Source organism: Echiichthys vipera, assembly GCF_963691815.1.
Source record: "Echiichthys vipera genome assembly, chromosome: 17".
Taxonomy (NCBI): Eukaryota; Metazoa; Chordata; class Actinopteri; order Perciformes; family Trachinidae; genus Echiichthys; species Echiichthys vipera.
In genome coordinates, this window is record NC_139842.1 from 21,499,190 (window position 1) to 21,518,813 (window position 19,624).

Genomic DNA, 19,624 nt, shown 5'->3' on the forward strand with positions numbered 1-19,624 from the left:
AGTGGATCCAGAGCAACTTCAGCCTCATCTACAGTCCAGTCTTAACGCTTTTATTACTTTAATGTCCTGTTTGTCCTGGTTTAAGTTGGTCTTACTGTTTTCTTGTGTTGTTTTCATGTCTAACTGTATAGCACTTTGGTCAACTTTGCTGTTTTAAATGTGCTTTATAAATCATTTTGGATTGGATTGGATTTGGTGTTCTACTGATATTCTGTTACTGGTGAATAGCCCTATCTAAGAACCTGGACATCTTCTGCACAACATACTCAACTCATCAAATGTGTTATATGAAGTACAGCGTAAAGCTACAGTATAACTTTCTTTGTAAGAAGATTGCCTAGTTCATATGAGGCACTGGAATATCATCAGTCATGGTGAATGGTGCTGGTTTGGGGATATTCTTCTCCCCATTAGGCATGAGTACTGTATGTGTAGGAATGTTTTGTGATCAATGCATCATAAGCAGCCAATTATCATATGGACACATATCACCCCTTCACTTTGGCAGCCAGTGAGAATCAGCAAACAACTAGAGACCATGTTGTGATGGGATCATCCCTGGCATAAAGTAGATAGTAGTTATAAGGCCAGGGGCGTAAAGTGGTAGGCCAAGGCCACTTCCCCACTTCAGACCCCCTTGCTTGGATCACACTCATTTTTGAACTCAGCCTTCATTTTGATCTCAACTTCACACCTGTAACATTTTGTGACTGTATCTTGTGCGGTTGGGACGCTACCGTGGTTACAAAATCTGGCCGCTGACAGACAGATGTATGAACACCAGAATACTCAAAACTGCCTCTATTGTAGTTCCCATAACATTATGAGTCTGCAGGACCCCATTTTCCAATGACGACTCTCTCTCTCTCTCACACACACACACACACACACACACACACACACACACACACACACACACACACACACACACACACACACACACACACACACACACACACACACACACACACACACACACACACACACACACACACACACACACACTACCACAACCATAGTGTCGCATTTCAGGAGTATGGTCTGGCTACACCGGCTTATCATTCAGGTTAAAAAAACAATCTAGCTTGTTTACATTTCTTTAAACCACTCACAATCATCTTTGGCAGAGCTAAGCTGATGTTGGCTTTCAAAAACGGATAACGGAGGGCCGGATGTCAGGCTTTATCCAAGCACTGTACTTCTAGTAAACCTAACACTACTACAAACTATCTTATGTAATTTACTTGGCACAAACAGCTGATTCACATGACTAATTCTAATTGTATTGTTGTCTTACTGTACGGTTCCTGTTAACCACCCCTGTGTTGTCGGAGTTTACCTTTCTGTAAACATTTCACAATCCTTTAATTGGCTCTGTTTGTTATTCTTGCTGATGATGCTACAAAATGCTCTTTAATCTCTGAATTACTGTCCACCCGTCCACCAAATCAGACAACCCCCACCAGGGACTCCACCCAACTCTCTCATTGAACTACTTTAAAAATGTCTAGTCTCTGCAGTCCACTGATACGGTCTCCACACTGCCTCTCAATTCTTTTCAACCAAACCAAATTACAGCAGGATGACAACACACACAAAGGGAGAGTGGCTAAATTCTCTGATCAGGACACCATTACTCCACCTCAACATAGCAAAAAGCTGTTTCCTGCTATATTAATGTTCTGAAAGTACAGCAAGTTTACCTTAATGCAACGTTTAAAAAAAAAAAAAAGAAAAAAAAGGTTTATCTTTACTTACTTACTTTAACATGTGTGGATTAGTGTTAAGTGTCTGGTGTAGTGTTAAGTGATGGTTCCTTACCTGGTTGGACCATTACATATGGGCAGAAGCAGATTTGTTTGGTTTTTGAATGTCTCCTTAAGGAAATTATCCATCACTTAGCACAGAAGGGAAAAGAATAACGTAGATTGTAAAATAAAATAATGTGAGAAGTTGGGGCAGCCTCAGAGCATATCCCCAACCCTAACCCTAACCCTAACCCCATGAAGGGCTCATTCTTTGGCAGCAGGCTGGGTTCAAATCCAACCTGTGGCCCTTTGCTCAGCGTCATCCCCTCTCTACCCCTTCCTGTTACTCCTGAGCTGCTCTAATAAAAATGTAATGAAAGCCCTAAAAATAAACATGCTAACTGGCAACCGCTACCATAATTCTGTGTGGACTAAAACTGGCACTGATAGGATGGACACATCAGTTACAAGTGAGTGCTTAAAGTAAAATAATCTCTGTGCCCTTCCTATCATGGCATAGAGAAAGTAGGCCATGACAATGTTGTGGTGTGTTTTATTCATGTTTTCATACTCACATGAGAGAAGCTCCAAAAGTACTTGTTGTGTTACTCCAGGGGTTATCAGTCTGACTGCATGTCCACTGCACCTAACTTTAATTCTATACCTTATATTTTATTAAAGCTGTTCCACACAAAAGATACATTGGAGGATTTTAAGTAAAGATTTGCAGCTAAACAGTTGAGAGGCACTTGTCCTAAGCAGCACCACATTGACTTATTGTGTGTTTTGTTTCATGCAATATGTATTGTAAGGTGTTCCTGTAAAATATTTGCATCTACCCACTCCACTGAACAGACTGATTCACCTGGCATCATGACCTGACACTTAACGGAGCTATGGGCGCGACTAATGCTTTTGTCAAGCTCTCGTCAATTTAAACCAAACAACTCCTCAGGGCCCCCCAGAAGCATTCTAGTGGAGTTCCAAACTATTTTGCTTCTTCAAGTCACAAGGAGTCAGCATGTTACCACAAACCAGATCTTTGCTGATACAGCTAAAAATGCCAGTTCACCCAAAAATCAACGTGTTTTTTCTCTTACCTGCAGTGCTATTTGTCACATAGCTTTGATGTGAGTTGCCCGGCATTGGAGATATCGGCTGTAGAGATTCTTCTGATTCTCTTCAATATAATGGAACTAGATGTTACTCAGCTTGTGGTGCTCAAAGCACCAAAAAAGATACATTTGAAAAACTCAACAGCACTTTCTTTATGCGCCATTTAAAGTTAATATGCTGGTCAAAGAAAACTCCTAGGTTTTCTAAGGCTTGCTTAACATTCAGTGCTAAAGAACCACAAAACCAGGACTGTATTTTATCAGAAATACTCTCAGTGCCTATGATGGGGACTTCTGTTTTAGCAAGGTTAAGTAGGAGGAAGTGACATCTAGTCCTTGATAGCTGTAAAGACAGTCTATCAAGGTAGGTAGTTCACTGAGGTCATTCATTTAAAAAAAAAAAAAGTATAGTTGTGTATCGTTTGCATAACAGTGATAAGAAATACACTTGAAACTTAAAACGGACTAATTAGGAATACAGAGGAAGCAAGTACAGGGAGAAAAGAATAGGACCTACGACTGAATCCTCGGGTACACCACACGTCCGTCGAGCAGACGAGACAAAACGACCATAGGCCAACTCCTTTAGGCTGCAGTTTCATGTAGAAACTATTTTATGTCTACCAAACTACACCCGCCAACTGTATCATCACATATTACATTGATGTCTTCCTTGTGGTCTGACATTGCCAGTTTGTGGTTAGTAGTTTATAGCTAACCGAAGTGCTAGCTCACCCAAGCCCAGGAGGAAGGCATTAATGTGTACATCTCGGCTGAGTACACTTCCTTCCATCTGATAGGGTTGGCGGGTGTAGTTGGGTAGATATAATATAGCTCCTGCATGAAACTGCTCACAACCAGGTCTGTGGATTGTCTTTAGTAACCGGGTTATGATTCCTGGAAAGGCACTAGGCTTTTGAGTCTTTCAAATAAATTTTTTGGGCGCCTTTGAGCACCAAAAGCCAAGTGCCATCTAGTTCCATTATATTGGAGAGAAAGCAGACATCTCTACAGCCAATATCTCCAACACTGGGAAACTTACACAAAAACAATCTAGAGTGGTAAATAGTAAGAGGAAAAATATGTATCTTTCATTTTGGGGTTACTTTGAAGCCCCGTCCTGTTAAGTTACAGCATTCAGATGATCAAAGTTTTGACTTCAGATGACACCTTCTTCACCATCTGCCCTTTCCCACAACAGTGAGACAGAGAAACAGAGAGGGAGGATGAAAAGAAAAAGAAAAGAAGAAGAACATAGAGAGGATCTGTGTATTTTTGGTCAAGGACAATGGACATCAGGTATCCAATGTCATACTCAGGATACCTGCACAGACTCCCAAATCTGTTCCCTACATAAATTCCATTCACACTTCATCTGAGTTGCAAATGAGCACGAGTAAACGCCTCAGTGAGTTCATTCAGGGACAGGAGACTTCAACAACACGTCCTCATACACGTCCTCATATCTAAACTTGACCTTGGTAGCAATTTGGTTAGGTTCAGGCTACAGAAATGCTTAGTTATGTTAAGGAAAAGATCATAGTTTGGATTAAAATAAGTATGTTTATTATGCAGCTTCAGTTGTTTACGCAATGAAGCATATTGTAGATGATACATTCATTTTAATGAGAATGTAGTTGTAACAAAGTACATCCCGTTATGAAGACAGCAAGAAAGGGGGTGCTTTAATTTATAGGGGATGGGTAGTCAGCAGCACACTTACCATCGCTTGATGCAAGGCCACCCGGTAAAATCCGTTTGACGTAGACTCCAAACTCCTCTCCAGTTAGCTCCTTCACTCCACCAATCACTTTAATACCTGTTGGGAGAAGAAGAAAAATTACTTTTTCTTTAAAAATTTTTTAATGTTTATTCTTTTGTATTGTTATTTTTTCATTTGGTAAGTTGCAATCATCATAGATATCAATGACAGTAACTAGAGGAAGCAATTATATTCTTCTTGGGGGGGAAAAATTGGATTCAAGAGTTTCGAGATATTTTTTCATAATACATTTCTCCCAGCTCTTGACCACACAGCTGGAAAAAAATACACTGGTCACTAATATCCCACTATAGAGTTTTCCTGTCTCTGACACCATGCACTGCATCACTGAAACCACTGAGTTTAGAATAAAGTCATCAGGACAAACCATTGCTTTCTTCGGATTTAGCTCACCGTTGATTAAGATTCACTAAAAGCTCAGGTTTATTCAACGTTACTAGTTCATATCACTATTTCAGGGTCCACATTAACAACTCCAAATGGAACCAATGCTAATGAAAGTACATAAATGAATAATAATAACTTCGTACAGATGGGATTTTAAATATTGTCATCTCAGCAGAGTGAGGGGAAGGTCATTCGTCGGCAGCTGCCATTTTATTTGGAGTATTGCTGACAGAAGAGGAATGTGAGGGTCATTTAAGTAAGCTCACCAGTCATACTCTTATTTCAAGGAGCACACATTTTCATTCACTCCGGCTCCCACCGACATTTTACCAAGCTTCTACCTCATTGCTCAGAAAAGACAATAACCCACTGGATTGCAGTTTTTTCCGGCCCATATCACGTCTGTATGCTAATTACAAGACATTGAATCAGCACTGAACATACCGGTGTTATGAACAGTGATGCGTTCACTTTCCGATGTATAGATTATAGTGCAGTTGAACAGTGACGACAAATCTATGAACTGAACGATGCAATTTGAACAGACTGATTTGTAATTTCTACCTCTAGTAGGTACGTGTGGAGGCCTTTGTTGCTGTATATCACAATAAGTAATGAGTACATTAAATAATGTAAACACAGTTGTTGTGGGGAATATATAATTAAAGGACAATATGGCCTGATCAAATACATCGACCTAGTGAACTGACAAGAGGTTGGCTTATCCCAGGTTTGTCAAACTGATCCAGGGCCGCTGAGGCTGCAGATTTTCATTCCAACCAATCGAGAAGACACCTGATCCAATAAATCAACTGTGTGAAGACAATGCAGGTGATTGAATATGTTGAGTCAGGTGTGTTCTTGCTTGGTTGGAATGGAAACTTGCAGCCACAGTTTGACACAACTGGCTTATTATCCATTATTAGCAGATATCACGTGTGCCATCACTGTGCTTGAAGTGAGTGGAGCATAGATGGTGAAGTCTCTCTTTTTTAACCATTTGATCAGGGCTCCCTGAGTGTGAGGCTGCTGTCTGCCCGTAAGAGACAAAATGCTAACACTAATTGGGTCTGGAGCGAAGCGGCACATGTTAATTATCGCCTGTTGGAAGATTGGGGTTATAAAGTTCCCTGTCTCAGTCCTCCCTCCCTTTTTACTCTTCTCTGAGGGAAACAGTCTCTTGTTCTTTTGTTCAACCTCAAAGCACTCTCCTCCCCCAGCCTATCATCAGATAAGAAAAACATCATACTAATGCATAAGTAGCTGCAGCAAATATAAAAGACACGCTCCTCTCCCTCCTGTTCAGCTTCACTTTTTGTTTTCTAAGTTATTATGTCCTGCTCGAGATGCATCAAGGGCATGTTTGTTTCCAAAGGATTAAAAGTACCAACACTTGTAAAGATCACACAATTCAGTGTGATGAAAAAGGCCATAATTGCATCTAAAAATGTGTTACAATACCCCAGATAATACAAGGACATAAATAATAACATCTTTATAAAATCACACTGTGTCGTTCATCAGGAGACTTATTTAAAACCCACTCCGCAGACGTTAATTATCTGTAACGGAGAATATTCTCACTATGAGCACTGTCTCCCATACACACGCTGAAGTGGTACTGCTTTCATCTTCATTAGCAAAGAGATTAGCATGTGCTGTCCTTAGTGTAGGACAGTGTGACTGTTTGCTACAGCATGCACAAAAGACACTCTGCAGCTGAGAAGGCTTCAGATGTATGGTACGAGGGTCTTTAGGCTTTATGTATTGGAACAGTATGTACACTTGCACATGCTCAAGTAACACGGACTATAAGCTGCTTTGCTTCTCACCTGTGTGCTGCTTATATTACTGTGGGTACACACACATACACACACCTTTAGCCTTTCTTCCACCTGTCCCCACATGCTGTAATATGCTTTTCACCGCCACCCTTCATACGTTACATTTGTGTTGATGAGAATATGTTGTCTAGTGAAGCCCCATCAATGTATTTATAACTCAGCATTGTTATACAGTAAAACGGGTCAGAAATTTTTAGGACTCTGACAAACTCTGATAATAAGTTTGATTTGACTTTGACTTGGTATCCATGACTTGACTCATTTAGGTATTGAGAAGTTAACTTTTTGTTTTCGAAACACTGTCTTGACTAACAGCCGGGATTCAGCTTGACTTTGCTTGAAACTTGAAGGTTACAACTTGAGCCTTGCATGAGACTTTCACATGTGACTTAGTTTCCACCTCAAACTCCATTCTTAAAAAGTGTTATAAAGCCCTATCCACTCATATTACATCTCTCACTCAGTCAATACATTAAAGGTGCTGTACTCGAAATGCTGAAGAAAAAGTTGCCTCCAAACGGTTCTCACCGACTGCACGGACATTGTACTGTACATATGAATATCAGTTTGCTCTTCACAAGAACTCAGCCTGTGAAAACTGTTGTATTATTGTTTTATATGACTTTTGATGGAAGGAGCTTTTTTCATTTTTGCAGACAGGCAAAAAAAAAAGTATAACAGTTTCATACTGCGTCAGCCCCTGCTTTAGAGTGAAAAAGAAAAGCAAAAAACCCCAACATGAATCCCACTATCACTCCCAATAACCCACGTCAGACATAGTCACAGTAAACAACTAAGTAATTCAATAACGTATAACATAAGTAGATAATTAAGGTACATTGAGACAAAATAGAGTAAAAACTGCAAGTAGTAATAAAAATAAATAAAGAAAAAAAAACGCGGGGTGGGGGGGGGGTCTCTCTCCTGCACTAGGAAGTGTCGTCAGCATCGTCAGGAATAACAGTGATTCTATTACTAATTAAAGCCAGCAGTGGGTCCCAGGTTTTGTGGAATGCTGTCACAGATTCCCTCTGTGAAAACCTCAACTTCTCTAACTGTAGATATTGTAAAATTTCACAAAACCAACTATAATGAGTCGGTGGAGAAACATGTTTCCATTTAGGGAGAATGTTACGTCTGGCGAGCAGGGTGGTACTGTAAAGACCAAAAAGATTGCAGAGTATCGACTGTCTGTAGCTGTTGTTTGACTATTCATTGTTTAATCCATCTCTCTATGCAATAATAAGTGAACGAGGACCTCGTTAATGGAAGTTCAACCAAACTGCACAAAATATGCGAGAATTTGCAGAGCAGTCCAATCCTTTAAAATATTTCAACAAAATATTGTAAGATTAGAAGAATACTTGAATATTTTTGCCTCTGTCTCAATTCACTTTTCAACACAACAGACACAGTTGTGTTTCAAACACCAGCTGGAGCAGAAGGAAAATGATGAAAATAAAATGTTTAAATCATGTCCAAACTTTCCAGCCACAACAGATCCACAGTGACATGCCTCTCTGCACGGTAACTGGGCTGCTCTTATACATTGCTTCACCCAAAGTGCCCACATTCACACAATGATGCTACTGAACTAAAATGCATGGCACTGGTCTAACCATCAGTAGCAATTGGGTAAAATAAAATACTATTATGGACACTTTAGAAATCTCATAGGAAAAAAGGAAAAGAAAGCTGTAATGTGGCCTACATTTTCATACTTTAATGTAGAGCTCCTCAGCTGTCAATCATATTTAAGATGCTAATTTAAAAGCAGGTCTATAATAATACATGTGTAAAAGAAGTGCAACATATGCAGCTATATGTAGGAATCAATAACAATAAATAATATTAAATTGAAGACTAAGTTCAATTCTGATCAGAGGCACAATGGAGCTTTGCTTTTATGAGTATAAATGTATTTCCACTCATGTAAAGCACCTCTACTTGAGTAGGATATTTCACAGTTACACTGTAATCATATTCATGCATATGCACATGTTTGCGTATGTACAAGCTCCACCAGCGTGGGGATGTGGGAGTGCAGTAAGGATAAAAACAACAGCAGCTCCCTGCATTCTTAACCCAGCTGAGTTAAGTGGGTTAGGGCTTTGCCACATGACCTACTTCCCCTCCCATGCAAACACACTGATACTTAACAAGGATACCTACTCTGCAGATAAAAATCCCTTTAAAAGTAGGACTTCAGTTATTTCAGCTATTCAAAATCAGACCTCATTGGCAGAATATGGATGATTGAGTAGTTGTTAGTTGTTATTGTCTTGCGAGGGATGGCTGCTTTAAAATAGTAGACTTATAGTAGACTCACCAAAAACAGATCACGTTTTCATGCTTATAAACCATAAGCCTGTGGCCTTCACAATAAAAGCAAACATTTTAAAACATCTGGATAGGATGTGGTCTACATAGAGTCTACATAGAGTTAAAGTAATATCTACTTTATGCATTAACAATGGATTACTAATGGATCAAATGACTATGCGTAATGTGCTTCACTCATAGTAATGAAACCAGCTCATTGTTTGGGTTCAGTGTTCTCATCAGCTTGGTTTCCTGCAGCAGAAGACAGCCGTTTTTTCATTGAAAAAGCTCTGATAGATGCCACTGTACAGAGCAACAGACAGCAGGCGGACACACTTGGAGACGAACTGACCACAAACGGAGCTAAAATGAGAAGGAATATTGGACTGGCATATATCAGCTATATATCAGCTGGACACAAAAAAAATGCTAATGTTGCTCTGTGTCTGCTGGATTTTTAAATAGGCAACTTTTTGGTAGCCCTCCCGTCATAACAACTTTGTAACCGCTCATTCTGCTCACACAAGTGGTCCAAAAGTCAATAAATAAATAATACAATATTTTAGTAAAGTCCAGCAATTAATATTGTAACAATTACCATATTTAGTGGGAGGATGATATGATACACAGGCAATTTGTTCAGTTTTCGATAAATCAAGTTTTTAACCTGTCTCTATGTTTTCTATATGCTACAAAACATAAGATGAGCAAAATAAGCAGTCAGCACCATGACTGAGCGTTTCTACCTTGGAACTGCAGTGTAGCAATGACACTCTCTATGTTCTGCATTCAGTTTCATACATCACATACATAAGGTACCAAACCTGTTGGTGGTGGGTGATCCAGAATCCCTCAATGCGGGAGAAGAGAAGATTCTAGTCCTTTTCATTTTTTTTTTAAACTTTGTCATAGCAGAGTATTTATTTTCTCTACTTTTAGATTTATACAAATCTGGATGATGTCTTTGTTGGAGGATTCATGAGGATTCATGGATTTCCATGGCTTATGGTATGGTTCAAGTATTTTTCTGTGTGGAGTTCTCCCTGCACAAATGAGTGGGAGTTCATGGACATGAATATCCTGTTTATGATCGGGTTATTGGAGTAGCCCACTTATGAGTTTAATCATGTAAACACCATATCCCCTTTTCAGAAACCTGGATAATCCCTTGGCTTGTTTTTGAGAAACCCGAATATGCTACCTGGAGTACTCCAAAAGAAACCGGGATGCTGCTGCATGCATACACCGTATCCCGGTTATTGATCGCCACCGACTATCTGCACAGGTGCAGCTTCAGTAGTAAATGTACAATGTAGTGTTTACCTGCGCAAATAGAATACAGTAATCAGTATCTAGGTTACTACTATTTATCGTGTAAAAAGGGACAAAAATAACAGAATTTCTCTGTGCAAAGCCCAAACCACAGCAAATTCTAGGTTCATCCAATATGGAAGTGCCAAAAACTTCAGTTTGCCAAGTGTCCACTAGGGGCAGGTTTTATAATAGAGCAATTTCTCATTGACCCCCATGTTAATCAGGCTTGTTTTTTATTTTATTGGAGGTTAAACTTTTTGAATAATTAGGGGCGTGACCTCTTGAGTGACAGCTAGCCGCTGGCCGGCACTATAAATAAAATTGAATTGAATTGAATTGGCCCTCATTTCTCCTCGGAGGCTAGTTGTCAGGATTAGCACGCTAACTGTGTCATCTTTACCTGGACTGCGGTCATTTGTGCGGTGGTGTTACTATAAGTGACAAGATGGTTTGCTCTTTGATCAACTGAACCAACAGATGGTTTAGGAACACACGTGTTAACGTTAGCTCTGTTATGCTAATTAAATAGCCGCACTTGCACCATGACTTGCAGTACAGCCTGCTATCGATGGCACATACACTAGATGCTAAGCTGGAGCAGCGGGAAGGTCGGTGTTTTACAGTCTATGGGCATGGTACTGTGTTGAATATCAGTTTAAATCATAGTCATAAATTCTGGCTGCCTGCACTGTGGGATTTTCACTCCCACTCCGGTTTAGTAGTGTGTGCTGTTAGCCTAGGGGCTGGGCGGTTGTGCTAATGCTGATAATGCCCTTTTTTGGTAAGAGGAGTCAAAATCTGACAAGATGGCGACTCCCGTGGGTGAGGACAATTGGATCTACTTGAAATAATTCAATGTCAATCGATGTAGAGGCTACGTCCATTTCATATACTATCTATGCCCGTGCTCATGTGAACACTGTATCCCGAATATGATCATAACTGGAATAAGCCTCACAAACAAGATAATGTCCATTAAAAAACAAACAGTGTGGGGTTGCTCCCACAGTCGAAAAACATGAAACTATGTGTGTCTATGTGTTTAAGCTATTCTGATAGACTGGCAACTTGTCCGGGGTGTGCCCTGTCTCTCTCACAGTAAATGCTATCATAGACCCCAGTCCCTGATAACCATGAACTGTACTGTATGAACGTTTATAAACCACAAACAGTGGAAGAGATGGAGGGGACGTTAGTAACTGCTGAAAACACAGACTATACATGTTTACTTTGAGAAGTATTTCCTTCTATTCATGGCCACTAAAAAGAGAAGAAAAACATCACTTACCCAGGCCATTCTCACAGTCTGTAAACTCCATGGAGTGAACAGCTCGGTCTACTCCGTATGGACCCATTAGTGTCCTGGTAGAGATGGAGGGATGAGAGGACACAAGAGAGGAGAAAATAAGTACGTCACAAACTTAACTTTGAGAACTAAATCTCCTTTTGTACTTTCGTACCAGATTAGTCCCTTCTGTTGTAAAGCTACACAGTCAGACTTGACTTTGTGATGACTACAGAGCCATATGTTGTCTCAGAGAGCTTCTCCTCGGGTGTCAGTGTTTTGTGTTTGTGCATCTGCCTAAGCTATGTTGGACAAACAAAACAAAAGCTCTCTACCAAATCCAGACTACATACTAATTTGTACCAGGTTCGGGGTGTGTTTGCACTGCAAAGTGATAAGGTGCACTTAAAGTAGTAAGTATGCATACTAAAACAAATTTTGGAGTGTTGATGAACATTATTCTCCCAAAATGCAATGCACAAATGATACGGAGGAGCTGCTCACAGCTGTGAAACATTTCTAAGTAATTGTTGATGGTGAAGAAACAGCTCCAGGAACAACTAAAAACTACCAAGTATTGAATCCTTTCCTCTTAGTGTAAAATGTTAAGTATGTTGATATCTTTTATACTAACTGCAACTAGAACTAGGTCGACACCTAGAATATAGCTAGATCGTGTATGGCCAATGTGCTGGATTGTGGCACTGTTGTCTACAATGTTGACGGAAACTCCATTTCTCAACCGACCAATGGTGTAACTTCATCACTCACCCAGTCAGACAAACTTTCATGTTTGTCCTGTTGCAGTGAATGTGAATGACATCAACTGACAGGAAGTTAACAAGGAACAAGGCTGTTGCGTAGCAATGGAATTCTATTAAAAGGGTCTATAAAGATTAGTGTATACCGTATACAATTTTTCAATTAGCACTTAGGATGTAATTGGAGCACAGCTATTGACTTGTCCAACTCAAACCAGTCTAACATGCAAAACCAGCATACTGCAGCCGAGGGACCCAGGTAGTAAAAAGCCCCTATAATTCCTGAACACATACAGTAAGTCTTTCTGGTGGGAATACTGTTCTGTTGACACCATGTGCAATCACTTGCTGAGATTTGCAAATATACACCTCTGGATAAATGGATTAAAAGCATGTGACTCCTCCATGTACATTTTTAACATAAGAGCATCCCAAAACTGAGTGCTGGCTGTAAAAATCTGTTCAGTTTGCAGCAGTGCTGAATAAGACGTGTTGATGTTTCTGCTATTGCCGCCTCCGACTCCAATCCATCAAAGAATGAAGCCTCTATCTTTAGAAAAGTCTGTACAGCAGCTGCAGTGGTAGTCTTTTTTCTGACAGGTCTCACCCCTACGTACGCTCATTTAGCACATGTGAAAATATGCTCATCTTCAAATCATTCACAGAACCCAGGGATACAGGATGGCTGGAATTGATATTTTATTCTTGGAAGAATATAGATGATATGGAGTTAGTGTGGGCCAGTATTGAGCTAGCATGTATGCCCTAGTAACATAGAATATGTGTGAAACATTATCCATGTGTCTAGTTTCCCATACTTTCAATGCAATGCCAGTATATGACCTCATACTGCTGCAATATTGAATACAGATAAAGGTTTTGTTCAGAATATTGGCTCTGGCGTTTTACTCCTTACTTTGTAAAAGAAGCGGACGTAACCACCATGACGTCAACGGTGGGTGAGCGTGAAGCTCCTGGCACTGACACCATTCATCTGCAGGTACTGCGTCTGCTGCAGTGACTCAGAGCTTGTTGAAAATCGGCAACATTCTATCGGCAAAAGTTACCAGCTATCGCTAGCTAGTTTAGTTACCACAGTGCAACCCAACTTTCATGGAGTTAAAACACGCTGAGAAAGGGTTCAATGCTATTTGAATGTACACAGTTTCATGGCTATGTATTACTTAGCCTCTATTTTAAAATAAGTTTTGTCCCCTCAGATATATAGATACATTAGATTATTATTACTACACTATAAAATGTTGTGGTTCAAATGTTTCCTCTGCCACCTAACTTTAGCAGCTGTTCAGTTAAGCAAATTCAAACAGACAGGAGGGCTCTAGATGCCTCTAAACACATTAATACATAAGTGCCCCGCTCTCCATTTAGAAATAGCAATTTTAATCCCCAGTTGGCGTCCATTACTCAGCATTGTCATTTGTCATTCAAGTTTCTGAGCAGCTCTGTTTTTGTTTGGTTGTTTGGGTGTTTTTTTTTGCTGTCTGCTCAGGCTGCAAATAACCATGATTTTACTGCCAATCAATCTATCCATTATTTTTTGGTAAATACATGAAGTTATTCTAAAAGAAAACAAAAAAAAACATGATTCAGTCTTGCAATTATTTTCCTCTATTGAGTTATGGGATCATGAGTCACGTTTCTGGAGTTCCATAATCACATGAAATAATTCCATGCAACTACTGAGACTAGTTGGATCAGGACAACCAACGGGTTTACCGAACACATCTGAGGGGCTGTGACAGGAATACAGAGTGAGAGAAAAAAAACTGTTCTGCCACCCACACCTTTTCTTTCATATCTAATCTTTTTTTTAATTATTGCATCATTTTATATCTTCAGGCTAAATTAATGATGATAATCATAATAGAGGGGGAAATCACTCTTTGATTGAACTTATGACCCATAAACATGTTAATGCAAGCAGTGGTGAGGGGTCACAAGTATACATTGACAAAGAGTTACAAGGTGAACATCATGTTCCTGATGTACAACTGGCAACAATGCCCTAACCTTTGGCAAGCACTGTAGTTTAAGTTGCTTACATTGAATCATGCCTTAAAGGAGTGATCTGCAAATTTAGCATTGCCGTCCTACAGTATTGCTTTACAGTTAACACAAAAGATCAGAATTGATGCAACAAAACGAGGGACGTAGTCCGTTTTCTTCCAAATATTCTTCTTCCTTGTCAAAAGCTGGCACCTTCACAACCCACAATGCAACTCGACATCTGAAAGTTGGAGTTTCTTCCATTTTCAAACTTGTAGGCTTTAGCACACATACTGACTCATGTGACATCACTTGAGGACATTTATCAGACTTTGCACAGCTCTCTCTAAAGGAGACGCACTTTATACTACCTTTTCACATGCAGTAGTACTCCCCAACACATGTAAACACATTTTGATGTTCCCCTTTTACCTCAAGCTACAGGATCAATCCAATCTGACAAACACCTGTTTTGTGATTCAGGTATGAGTACTAACCAAAAAAATGTCTATATGGCCCTAGGCTACAGCTCATGAGCCCTTTGGCCCCCTACATATCCAGAAACTCTAGCTAACACAGAACTCTGGCAAGTTTAATCACATACATCCATGAAGATTAGCCATTAAAAATGCATCCAAAGCCATGATTTCTTCTCATCCACTGCATTCTATTGTTGTCTCATCCCCTACTGTTCTCATCCTTTTTATAAGAATGACTGTCAAAGAATGACACTTTAAGGATGTTTTAAAGATTTGCAAATTTTAAGATATTTAGACTTGACCTGGACCTTCATTTATACTCTGATATGATGACTTTGAATTGTAGAAGTTAATTATGTCAGGTGACCTTTTTTTTAAATACAGGTAAACTTCCCTTATTTCTAATCCATCTAACATTGGTTCAAGTAGCAATTACAGAACATAACAAGATAAACTGGTGCACCCTTGTATCTGTTGTTTACCTTTTAATGCTATTAGCAACACGTTGTTGGTTTCGTTATCGTGTTCACATTTTAGAAATCTGGAACAATGTTTTCTCAGAAATGGAACCTACACTTCCCCTGTTTGGTTGCCACCTGAACAACAAGGAGGATTATCAATATTTCAGATGCAGAGAGTTTACAATGAGGCTAATGAGGACAGACTGAACTTCAAATGAAAACACCATCCGTCTGAAGAGAGGAAACAGTGTGTTCATAATACTGCTGACCTGTAAACACTCAGCAGAGTCTCATCTACAGGTTTGTCTGATATCTTAAGAGAGGCTTTGGGTCTGTCAGGTGCCGACACTGTGACTATAACTTGTAGCCTGATGTTAAAGAAGCTGCGGGGCTCACGTGTTATTATCTTCATACGGTGCTTAAATATTGTTCATGTCTTATCTGTCACTCTGTTGCCGTTTATCCACATACAGATCTCGTGTGATGATATCTCATTCTCCGATTCGGAACCAACCCACCTTCCCTACGCTGATTTAAGCTCTCTCTCTTGATTTCCTTCTTTGCTCCAGATGTAATTTGGACAGTAATAAACATGTGGATAACATTATAATTACAGTATGTTTGTACAGTGACAGTGAATGAGAACAGCCAGAAACACGCTCTTTAAAGGATTCTCTTGAGAGCGATACTCTCACGCTAAAGGTATTGATGGCCCTTTTTTGCAATTGTCAATGTGGAAAAGTATAAATGCTACCTTTGTGCCAAGAAGCACAGAACAATGGCAAAAGGAAAAAAGAACAATGCAATGTTCAGTCCACAAGTAACAGATACTGACCGACAAGGTGCAGAGGCATTCGTCAAAACTTCAACGCAAGGAATTTAAACGTGACAGAGAGAAATCGCATTTAATGACCCAGTCTTGCTGTTTTATTGTCATAACTATTTCAAAGCTGCACCCTTTAAACCACACAAAAATATTTCTTTCAGCCAAATGAGAGACTCTATGCCCAAGCCATTTCTGAGGAGATCATCCACTATATTCATTCCATTTAATCGGGATGTTTTGGCACCAGAGTGGTAAACACAAAGAAGAGACAAGACGTCCTTCTTAATTCCTTCTTTTTTTTTTACGTTTGTGTGGTCTGGCTAGCTCTAAGCCTACATGTCGGCCAACAATATTGTCACAGGATTAAGGTTCCCAACGCCTCCATCAGGGAGCATCTTTTACAAAACCACAGTAGAAGATACACTGGCTCTGGTGGCTCTGGCTCAGCATTTGCATGATTATTACAAGTGCAACAATTAGTGAATTAATCCATTAGTCGATTAACAGAAAGTGTATTGGCAACCGTTTTATAATCCATTAATCAATAAATTGATAAAGTCCATTTTCAGACGAAACTGCCAAACATTTGATGGTAGCAGCTTCTCAAATGTGAGAAGGATCCTTGTCTCACAAATGCCTTTGGCTTTATGATTGTTGTTCCGACAAAAGACAACATTTGATGACATCCCCATGGGCCATTGAACGTAACCTGTTTCACTGTTTTCTAATGTTCCATAGACCAAATCATTCATCGAGAAAATAAACTGCAGGTTTATAGTGCCGGGCGATATAGCCGTTTTCATTTCCCAAATGATAAGACTTGTTCATACCATGGCTACCCACATACTGGTGCACAGCTGGAAACATTGCTGTAACTCTTCAATAGGCAGCTAAATATATAATACGGAGCACTACAGGGCAAGCTGTGAATGTGTTGAGAGGAGACCATTATTAACTGAATACCCTTCTTACTAATGGTTATAAATTGTAACACAACAAGAAGAAAATGTATAAAATTACACAGCAGAACAACATGACAGCATGAGTCACTTCAAACCTATAAACAAATACGGCCTCAAAAAAAAGCTGTAAAACCACTACGATCTTAAAAAATACAGTGATACAATGTTTTATTCATAAAGCCCCCAGGTCAACAGTTAATGAAAATGACCATTAGTTGCAAGCTGATCATTATAGCCTGACCATGATCTAAACAAAACACATTTTCTGCTGATGTACCCATTTTCTGGTGGTTATGATTTAAATAATTCATTGAAATGGTACAATCAATTATCTGAAATAAACTTTAAAGGGTTCACCATAAACATTTAAAAATGGAACCTACTGGTCCGACATATTCCAAACCCTTAAACAGGCTCTTAACACAAATGTGGAACCCAATCCCCTGAGTGCTCACTTTGGGCTCCCTCCATCTAAAAATCTGCCCATGACTACACAACGTGCCGTGGCCTTTACCACCCTGCCCGCCAGACGTCACATTCTCCTTAAATGGAAACATGTTTCTCCATTAACTCATAACAGTTGGATCTGTGAAATTTTACAGTGTCTACGGTTGGAGGGGTTGAGGTTTTCACAGAGGGAATCTTTGGAGGCATTCCACCAAACTTGGGACCCACTGCTGGCTTTTATAAGTAACAGTCTTGCTGTTATTCCTGACGATGCTGAGAACACTTCCTAGTGCTGGAGGGAGAGACAACCCCCCCCCCCCCCTATTTATTTATTTTTTGTCGTCTTTCTCTTTCTTGAATTACGTAAATTATTATCTTATTTTTTTTACTTTATCTGACTTTATCTACTTATGTTAAATTGTGTTGCACTGTGTCTGACGTGGGTAGTTGGGAGGGGGGATTCATGTTGGGGTTTTTCTGTATTTTTGTCTCTTTATTTTGTTTTGCTTATTTTTTCACCTTAAAGCAGATACACTGTACAACTGTTATACTCTTTCTTGTGTATTTGTCTGAATAATTCAATATTTAAAAAAAAAAGTGAAAAAACAGACGGTTGAAATACCAGGAGAGAGGTAAAGGAAAGGTCCCTATGGTTCATGAGTCTATTAGCATTTGGTCAATAGGAGATCACCCAGTGTTCCCCTCCCTGATACGGATCCATGCTGACTTCATCATTGGTTTCCCACATGACGACCTTTCATCTGAGAAAGTCACATTTTCAAAGAGCATGAATCACATGTAGCCTGCCTTTAAAGCCACAGAATGGCCAGAGAGTCACACCAAACACAGCCGCCTCTCGTTGCGCGTGGCGCACGAGCGACGTGAGCGACGGACGGAGGGAAGTCTATCCCACTCTGTGGAATAAATGACACTAAGAAAAAACACGCCACGCTCACGAGCTTGAACGGGGTCAATGTGGAGTATATTTACTGAACCCCCACATGGAATCCTTTGAGCACCTCCATTTCCAAACACCATGAAATGTTCAAACACCGTTACTGTACATGCGGCGCCGCGTTATTTATGGTGTACACAATGATGGTGCGCTCGAGCGGGACACGAGCCCCCCGACAGTTAAACCCTGTTTTAACCCACATAAAGGTGGACTAAACCTTTACGTCTCACTTTGTTCCAGACACAGAAGCCACAAACCTCACCGCCACTAAAACACGCTCAAAACACTTGACCAAAGTAGGACCACGGCGGCGTCACACTGTTGCCCATCACACGCACACGCTCCTCCACAACACACCTCTCGTTTGCGTTTTTTTCGTTTGATTGGTTTGGTTTGTTTTTACCTGCTGATGATGACGGCGCCTTTATACATGACTGAAAAGGTTGGCATGTTGACATTGGAGCCGGTTTCTCCCGTGGGACGGACGGAGTGACGGACGGACGGAGTGACGGTCGGAGCTTCCCCAGCCTTCAACCTGCAGCCAGCAGCCACATGATGGTCTGTGTGTGCAGGCAGCCTCTAATTCCAGTTAACCAGACCGTCCGCTCCAAGCATCTCCACCTTCACACACACATTTAATCTCTTACATAACGAAAGTCGCCGAAAAAATTAAAAAGCGGGCACAGAAAGCAGTGATGCTGGAAATGATTTCTCTGTCACACATTGACCGCCGGTCATACCTCTGCCTGTTGGACTACAGCGAGTATTTATTTGTTGCTGAAGTTGCATTAGCGGGATATCCTCAGCAAAGCCTGTCCGTTTAAGAACACCGTTGCTATGGCTTATTGATAAGGCTGTTCATAATTCCCTCAGTTATTTGGGATTAATGGGCTTTTTTATAACGTAAAATAGATACATATAAATGTTA

General features: G+C 40.1%; 1 protein-coding gene across 1 annotated transcript in view; it reads right to left on the reverse strand.

Moving 5' to 3' along the window:
* The window catches only part of LOC310960133 (syntaxin-binding protein 4), a gene marked incomplete at both ends in the record, with an annotated part of 51,293 nt that extends 32,147 nt beyond the window's left edge, over positions 1-19,146 (reverse strand). The window contains 3 exons of the mRNA XM_083931752.1: positions 4,587-4,682; positions 11,802-11,875; positions 19,100-19,146. Coding sequence (XP_083787878.1) covers positions 4,587-4,682; positions 11,802-11,875; positions 19,100-19,146 — 217 coding nt within the window. The remainder of the gene's footprint in view (positions 1-4,586; positions 4,683-11,801; positions 11,876-19,099) is intronic.
* Positions 19,147-19,624: the final 478 nt, after the last annotated feature.